Source organism: Morone saxatilis, unplaced genomic scaffold (assembly GCF_004916995.1).
Source record: "Morone saxatilis isolate NCDOM2014 unplaced genomic scaffold, NCSU_SB_2.0 Contig23, whole genome shotgun sequence".
Classification (NCBI taxonomy): Eukaryota; Metazoa; Chordata; class Actinopteri; family Moronidae; genus Morone; species Morone saxatilis.
In genome coordinates this window covers 12,233,118-12,241,869 of record NW_023339796.1, presented here as the reverse complement: position 1 = coordinate 12,241,869, position 8,752 = coordinate 12,233,118, and the positions used below count along the sequence as shown (strand labels likewise).

Sequence of the window (8,752 nt, the reverse complement as noted above, 5' to 3'; positions counted from 1 at the left end):
ATTATAATTTACAGACTATCTTTAGAGCGGGTCCTCTTCTATGAAGGCCGCCATATTTCTATCATTGTCCAGAATGGACAAACCAAACACTGAACGTAACAACAACAACCAAATTATCCTTCCAGGAAAAACCTGCCAAAACTTTATTCCCACCTTATTTCACATGCTCTTAAATCATAAATAGAACATAAAACTATTTAGATCAGATTACAAAAATAAGTACGATTTTTTTTTTTTTACTCACTTGCCTCTCATGGCTTCCATAAATATAGTGATTCGCTCTTTTGCCGAGAGTTAGATAAGAAGATCGATATGACTCTCGTATTTGTCCCACATATTGGTCCATATTGAGCAGCCAGTTAGCTTAGCTCAAACACTGACCTGATTCTGTCCAAAGGTGACAAAAGCCACTTACCAGAACCTCTAAAGCTCACTAATTATCACATTATATCTTATTTGGTTTATTCGTACAAAAACTAGACGAGTTGTGGCTTTAAGGAAATTTCTTGGCTGGCAGTCATAATCACCATAAAAAACATAATTTCTTGTTTTTACACTTACAGATATAACATCCATAATATAAAGTGTTAATTATTAAGCTTTAAAAGGTGCTGGTAGGAGGATTTTGTTGCCTCCAGACGGAGTCAGGCTAGCAGTTTCCCTAAGCTAAGCTAACCATACAATCTGGTATCGATGCTCTCATTTATGTCTTGGCTTGAAAGCAACGCGCATTGCCCAAAATGTTGAAGTGTCAAAGTTCTGTGTAACGTCAGGTGCCAGATACTCACTTCCTCAGGAGAAACTTGTTGATAGTCTTCTGTTTCCTCATGCACTCCACAATCAGCCGGTTCAGGTAGACAAACAGAGCGCCACCAAAACCACAGGCAATCCTACAAACAGAAAAGACCACACTGTGTAGAAACAGTAGAGCATCCTGGGACAAAACAAAGCCAGCAACAGTGAAAAGGAATCACGCTGCCTCTGAAATACATCTACACTTTTCCTGCCGTTAAGTTAGTTACTGAGGTTCTTTGACAGAAAGCCAAACCTTGTTAATTTATTGTTTTTGTTTATTCTCTACAGCTTTTACTCATAATCAGCCGAGTAAAAAGTTAATTTCATGCTGCGTTCATCGAATACAAATCAACCTTCAGACTCTCAACAGGAATGTGAATGTGACTAGAAGGAGACTATAGAGAGAGAGAGAGAGGCTGAATGAGAGCTCTGATCTCTTCAGTAACTCAGGCGCCAAACTGCTCAGGGATCAGTTTAATGTGGCGTCAGTCCAAAAAAACCCACTCACCCGAGGATGGCGAATGCTGGCAGCTCCTGAAGGTCAAACGGGAAGTCCAGACGGAAACGGGTCTTAAAGAGAGCAGTGATGGTCTCTGAGGAAAAAAGAAAATTGTTCTCACTCTGTGCAGACGGTGCAGCAATACATCAGTTACAGAAATGTACATATAATACACTGACTTTCGAAAGGGACTCGACACTAAACACAACATAAATGTTTATATTGATATACTGTATTGAAATATCTGCTAATAAATAGTCACGTATCTAGAGGGAGCAAATGCCAGTATAAAGGCCAAAGAGGTATCTAAAAACAGGTGTTCTTTGGAATAGACATATCATGAGAATAAAAAAGAAAAGAGGTCAGACTTGCATGTTGCTTTGTGATCAATAAGTCATAACCCAAAAAAAAAATACCAAGGCACACTGCTTTGCAAAAATTATAAAGCCCTTAATAAATGGGATTAACACCTACTCGTTTTGACTCACAGTCTTCTTCAGGGCATGAAAAAACCAAATGGCAGCTCACATATATATAGCAGGGCTGCTTCTAGCTGTCAGGCAATCAGCGTCCTGCTGCTTTTTGGGTATGACTTATTGATCTCAAAGCAAAATACAAGTCTGACCGCTCGTCTTTTTTGGTCATAAAGTCACATATTCTGTGGAATTAAAACTTTTTTTTTCTTCTAGCTATTAGCTTGTATGCCACAGTGTTTCATCTGCTGGTCTATGTTTGGCAAATGCTTTTTTATACTGGATGCACTTCCTGATGCAAACCTCCCCATTTATCTGGGCTTGTGGCTGGAAAACAGACTGGGGTTCAGTGTCTTGCCCAAGGACACTTTGACATGTGGACAGGAGGTAAGGCTCGAACCACCAATCTTGCAATCAGTGTACAACCCTCTCTACCACCTGAGCTACCTGAGGCCGCCCTTTTAAAATAATATTCCCTAACTTTTGTCAGATGTAATATTATGAGAGATTTTAATTATCATCAGTCCAGACAACAGAGAAGAAACATTTAAGCACGGGTAAAGTCACAAACAAACGCAGAAAACTGTTATTAAAAAGGTGGAATAAGGACTTTTACCTTCCTCCTTGTTCCACACTGCCAGCACTCTGAATATGAAAGCACTGAAGGTGGCGGCAAAGAAGCCCCTCCAGTAGTTTCTCACCGCAAAAAACGTTGAAGTGACCTCAATACTGAACAGCACCCCTGCAACACACAACCAAACACGCTCATAAGACAGTCCCACTCACACACTTTATACAAGAAAGGTTTTAAATAGCCATTTCTCGGTCTAATCTTCGTCAAATATAATAGAGCGTATCTTTACAGTCCAACCCTGTCTGCTTCATTTGGCAACATCAACACATAATTCTCAAGTCTTCCACATTTACAAGCACGTCACTGCCATCATCTTTAACATGCCTCACACCTTACAATGAGTTAACGAAACACTGTCTAACACCTCACATGCTTCCTGTGATTGATTCTACTCTGCACACCAGAATAGAAACACACATTACAGTGAAATCCTGCTTAATGTTGTTGGAATGAAAAACAACACACTTGTATTTTCGTTACTCTTCGGCCAATGTGTCATTTCAATTAAAACTGTAACTGTTGCGTTAAGAAAAGAGCCTCAAGAAAGCTTCACGTCATACTTTAATACAATTCAAATTTGTGCATAGAGTGCACTTCTCTCCCACTAAATTACAAAAAATATTAAAAATACTTTCTTCCAATGTCATATGTAACTTTTTGGGATCATTTATTTGAGTTTTCAGTTTTAAATATGGATTTTCCCCTTTACCTTCACTGTGCTATTTGGGGTAGTTGAGCCAGGTAGAGTGAATGATAGGTATGAAGGAACTGCATTATATCTAAAGAAAATGAGTTCACTGAAAACAGTTGCCTATTGCGACCGGAGACGACACTGTGAGAGCCGTGAGAATGAATCAAAACAGTAAAGTTGCAAGGTTGAATATTTGTGCCAAATGTTATGTTAATCTGACAAATAGTTGCCGAGATACAAAATGTTGCTCTGAATCACAGTTAGATGGATGGACTGACCAAGATTGGCACTGCTAGCGGGGTAAATTTTCTCCTCATCTAATTATCTCCTGTAATTATCTAACCATAATTAGATAGCATTCAATCAGAGGCTGCAGCCACGTTGTCTTACCTCCAATAGGGGCGGCGAAGCAGCAGCCCACACCCACTGCACAGGCGGCCGACAGCATCTCTGTGTTCCTCAGCTCGTTCTGTCCGACAAGAATCAGATATACACACAAATAGACATACACACACGTACACAGAGCCACACATTCAAGCAAACACACAGACACACACACACACGCTCAAATCCCAACAGGTACACAGTACATGTGCGTGCAAATGCCACAAACACACAATACACAACAAATGCATTTCTCATGAAAAAAACCCACCAAAAAGTCACCAACTGTTTACAAATGCAACAGTTTTGCTGTAAAGCTGCAGCTGTATCTTTTCCCATTCGATGAGATTACACATATTAGCGGTGGGATATGGGAGGCCATAATTGAAAACCCAGGATTGAGTGTTGAATTCGTGGGGATGAGATGTTTGTACAGAAGCAATGGCAGCACAGATCGATGCCCCGCTGTGACGGTTCACTGAACAGAATCCAACAGCGCGGACAAATGGAAAGGCATCAATCTATCTCAGTTTCTGAAATGGACAGCATGGATTATTAATGTTGATGGAACTGGCAATAAAGAAACTATCTGACTCGTGCATTCATACCTTGCTTCCCTCAAAGGGCTCGTCCTTTAGCAGTGAAGGTAAAGGAAAAAAAGACAGAAATATGTGTGAGTGCAATCTATGTAGAGTGTAGAGGTTACCTTTTATTTCCGCTGCTGGAAGACATCCAACTTATTATCCAAACCACACCAAATTAAACAAGCTGAGAATGAGCTTCAGCAAACACAGTCTTGATTCCACAGTGAAGTGAATTAACATGTTCCCAGAATGATTATGTTTAATGGCTGCAAAGTTGACCCCTGGACTACTTTCAGTCTTTCTAACTGTGCTGACAGCAGTTTTCTTCCTCCACGTCACTGCAGTCTATCTTCCTCCGTACTGATGCCGATGCGGGTGCTGTCGGTACGTGGAGGAGAAGCACAGCGCACATGGCCAGAGCAGAAATGGACAGAAGCCCAGGGTGTGGTCTCACATGAGTGGAGGTGAGAGTGTGTCCTGGGGAATGGCAGAAAGTCAAGGAAACATCAAAGGCTTTTTAAAGAACAACTGTGATTGTGTTTTTCTTGCAGCTTCACAAACCTACAAGGACGGGGTTTGAATTTTGATGTAACTCACCCGTTTTAATTATATTAAGGCTTAAAGTTATTCATAATTAACGGCGTGGCTGCTTTGAGTGAAAGGTCCACCGACTCTCCACGTATTTGCCCAGTTTTGGATTTGCTGGGAGCTAGTGGAGTCAGGACTGCCAACATGGCGCAGACAGTCCTCACTGAGCTCTCCAGAATCCTCTGGCTGACCTCATGGAGTCTATGTCCACTGTTATCATACAATCTATGGTTCAACACGGGCAACAAGAGTAATGTTGAGACACGGTATTTCCAGAGTAACTAGAATTAATTTTGATGGCAAAAATTTTTTAACTACAGAGATCATCAGTGGTAAATATCAACGGAAAGAATGTCTTTATAGAAACTATGATTAATAGAGCATTACTGGAGCAGTGGTGGTCTAAAGGTTAAAGAAGTGGGCTTGAAACATGATGGTCCCCCAAAGGTGGCCCGAAACTTTGTACTGGGCAGCTTTGGTCATAATGAAACTTCCCTCGAGTCTTTTAAGACGTATACCATGTAACTGTGATGATTCCCGAAACCAAACCTTTAAAACATCCATCATGTAGCACAATTCACTTTTAATAATTTGGAACGAGTTCAAGTTGTTGTGTCATTCTGAAAAAAAATCATGATGCATAAGTAGATGATGCAGACAATGAGGAGAAGTGTGTGACTGACCAGAGATGTATCGAAGTGTAACCTTAAGTGGATTCATTGTTTAAAGCACAGACATGAAGGTGATATCAATCCTCTCGTCTCACTCATAAAGCAAAATGTCCTAAAATGGTTGAACTATTCCTTTACAGCTGCTATCTGTAATGTGATGTTGGATTTGAGAATTTGTTGTTGTTGTTGTTGTTGTTGGCTTGTAGTGTCACTCTGAACTTGAACTGTTAAGTTAGAAGACATTTTTGCATTTTCACATAACCAACTGTTAACACACATTTCACCACATTTTACCATACATAATAATAATACTACTACTAAGAAGTTGATAGTTAATAATGATAGTTAATACAAGAACCCAAAACAAGTTTGTATTTGTGTGTCAGTGTGTGTGTGTGTGTGGAAAATGAATTCCTTTTTTATTGTAGTTACCATTTTCACCATGAAAATCCCACCAAACAGAGCAGCCATGAATTTGCTCAAGAGAGCGGCGCACAGACTGGCAACATGAACAAAGGGTCCCTGAGAGAGAGGATGGGGAGAGAGAGAGATCAGGATGTTAGTAGACTAAAAGCACATTTTATTACTGAGTGGAGCACGATGTACTCAAGTTCAGGGGCATTACTCAAAGACCTTGTGTGATTAAACCCTGCTCAGATTCAAACAACTTTATAACCCCACAAATGGGAAATGCAAGTATTATTAGCAGTAATCACTTATTTATTTTCCCAGCCATGACTTTAATGAGACTTGAAGAAGCAAGATTATACCCTCCCAACAGGAAACAGTCAAGCAATCCGTCATGTGTAAATTGTAACAGCCAAAAAGACTGTGATGGGAGGAGATGAAGGAAAAATACAACCCTCTACCTCCTTCCCCAGAGGCATCCCACTGCCCAAAGCACAGGTCAGACCAATGACTTTGGCCACAAACGTCTTAAAGGTCAGGTACTCCTTCAGGACCACGCCCCGCAGGATCGTCTTCATCTCTGGAATACCTGAACCTGAGAAATGAAAAGAAAGAGGTGCCAGGTGGGATGATGGAGTGGAGAGAAAAGAAGAGTTGAAAGAAAGCAATTACAGTGAGAGAGGGGTGAAGAGTATGAATGAGAAGCAAGGGGGATGGGTGAGGGGAAGGCTGATTGATATTCATGTAGTTTTCTGTATGCGCATCGCATCAGAGATATATTTTATGGATTTCCTGCAGACGTGACCACTAAGAGACGTACAGAACATGTCCTTGGAGGCCTTATGGCGCATTATGGAGCCAATTACATTATTCAAATAGGGAAATGTGACCATGAATTAGAGATTGGAATACATATGTTTGTGCATAAATTGTTTAAATTTGTGTGTGTGTGTGTGCGGGTGTGTGTGTGTGTGGGTGTGTGTGTGTCTTACCCACAGCCTGAGGCGACAGTATCTGTGTGAATCCTGCTGAGAAAGTGATGAGCACTACAGGGTAGGTGACCCAGGCGATGTACTGCAGAAGGAGGTTACTGTCCAGTCCAGCATACATCCACTTCTGTGCTGCACACACACACACACACACACACACACACGCACACACACAAGTAACTTCATCTCAGTATAATGTGGTAGAAATCTAAACAATTTAACAACCAGTTTGACCATCTATCAAGATGTATCTGTTGTGAGCAGATTAACTCGATTCCTCTGCTCTTCATTACCTCCCTTTGACCTTCCCTCCATTTTTTGTTCCACCTCTTCCTTATTCATGCATTTTTATTCATCCTTTAGCAGCTCAGTGGCCTCCTCCTCCTCATTCATTATTTAGTTCTCTCTATTATCAAATTTACCATTTAAAAAAATACAGCAGAGGATCTATCTCTCTTTCAGTGGAGGAAGAAGTGTGTGAATGTATTCAAAAACCAATAACTCTACTTATCTACCTACTATTAGATTAAAACAATATACAAAAGTTAAAGTATTCTACTAAAAACTGCCCCATTGCAATATATTGTTATGTTAGATTGTTAATGCTAATGAAACAGTATAAATAGCATTTTATTATTGTAGCTGGTCAACGTGGAGTTTTAAGTATTCTATGTACAGTTTGGTAGTTTAGTCCAACAGCAAACGAAAGGACAGGCCCCTCCAAAGGTTAACAAGATAAATCTGAGGGTTTGACAGATGATTAATGGGGTAGGAAAGAGGGAAAAAAAACATGTTATGCACCACAAATTTGAACTAATTTGGGGGTAAATTGTCTCTAATCTTTGCTTTCAGGTCAAATATTGAATGTTTTTACATCTTTGGCCTTCAAACTGTTATTTAAATGAAACCATTTGTAACAATGCACTGTTCGACATGTGTCTGTCTATGTAAAAACTAGTAACTATAGCTGTTAAATAATTAGTATATGAACAGTTATCTGTGTAAGAAGATATGATCTTACTAAAGGTTAATCATTTCAGAGGATTTTATTATTCAAAATGTTCTTTATAGTTCAGTATCAGTATTGAAAACCAGCACCTGGGGAATTAATTCATGTGTCGGTGTTAAGACTGGTGCTTTGTGGGAGAAGAAACTGTATGTTTTGATCTTTTAAATATTAATGAAAGCCACTTTGTTAGCTTCTGTTCAAGATCAATATGACTCGGTGGCAGAATGATGGTCAATTTGTATTAATATTTTACTATCTACTTCCATACCTGACAACATATTATAAAGCACGACCCCTCGGTGATTAACACTTTTACAACTTTGCTGCCTCTGTGAGAACAGTCCATTATTCACTGTCTGTCTATCCATCTGTCTTTGTGACTCTTTTGTCTCTCTTCCTGGCTCTCTGGCTCTTTCCTACCTTCTTGGCAGAAGGCGATGGCGTAGTCCATGACCCAGCTGACCAGAGCCATGAGCAGACCCAGCAGAATGAGGAAGATCCAGTCCTCCCCTACCCGTGAGATCAGGAACTTCTGGCAGCGAGACGCACACACTGAAGGCACAGAGACAGAAAGAGACTGAAAGTAAAATCTCTGAAACGAACACATTGTGTGAAGAGTGATATTTGTTAGTGTGATACTGAAATGAAGCAGTGGCGCCAGAGAGGAAAGAAAAGTGAATATGTAGGAAGGATGTTAGACCAGGGAAGTCAAGGCGAGTACATATCATCCGCAACGGCAATCCCAAGTCGTTCTAGGTAAAACATAGGAGTTTTTAACTGGTTTATATTTCAGTTTAATACTGATGTATGATCCATATGACCTACATGAAAAAAAAAAAAAAAACTTCTGTCCACGAGGGGCTGCCAGTATGAACACAAAATGCAAGTTCCTTCTAAATATTATATTCTATAAATTTCACCACACTGTGATGGGTTATATTATATGTATTATTGTTACAATGAGCAGGACTACAATATTTAATTAACTGGATCCGCAATTAAGAGACATTAATGTGTATTTTTTTTT

General features: G+C 39.9%; 1 protein-coding gene across 1 annotated transcript in view; it reads right to left on the bottom strand.

The window, feature by feature from the left end:
- clcn2a (chloride channel, voltage-sensitive 2a) overlaps nucleotides 1-8,752 on the bottom strand; it is a 25,980-nt gene that overhangs the window by 11,450 nt on the left and 5,778 nt on the right. The window contains exons 2-10 of the mRNA XM_035671341.1: nucleotides 8,146-8,277; nucleotides 6,720-6,848; nucleotides 6,189-6,322; nucleotides 5,761-5,841; nucleotides 4,085-4,108; nucleotides 3,483-3,561; nucleotides 2,384-2,509; nucleotides 1,304-1,388; nucleotides 789-890 (exon numbers count right to left, since the gene is read on the bottom strand). Of these exons, the coding sequence (XP_035527234.1) occupies nucleotides 789-890; nucleotides 1,304-1,388; nucleotides 2,384-2,509; nucleotides 3,483-3,561; nucleotides 4,085-4,108; nucleotides 5,761-5,841; nucleotides 6,189-6,322; nucleotides 6,720-6,848; nucleotides 8,146-8,277 (892 nt within the window). The remainder of the gene's footprint in view (nucleotides 1-788; nucleotides 891-1,303; nucleotides 1,389-2,383; nucleotides 2,510-3,482; nucleotides 3,562-4,084; nucleotides 4,109-5,760; nucleotides 5,842-6,188; nucleotides 6,323-6,719; nucleotides 6,849-8,145; nucleotides 8,278-8,752) is intronic.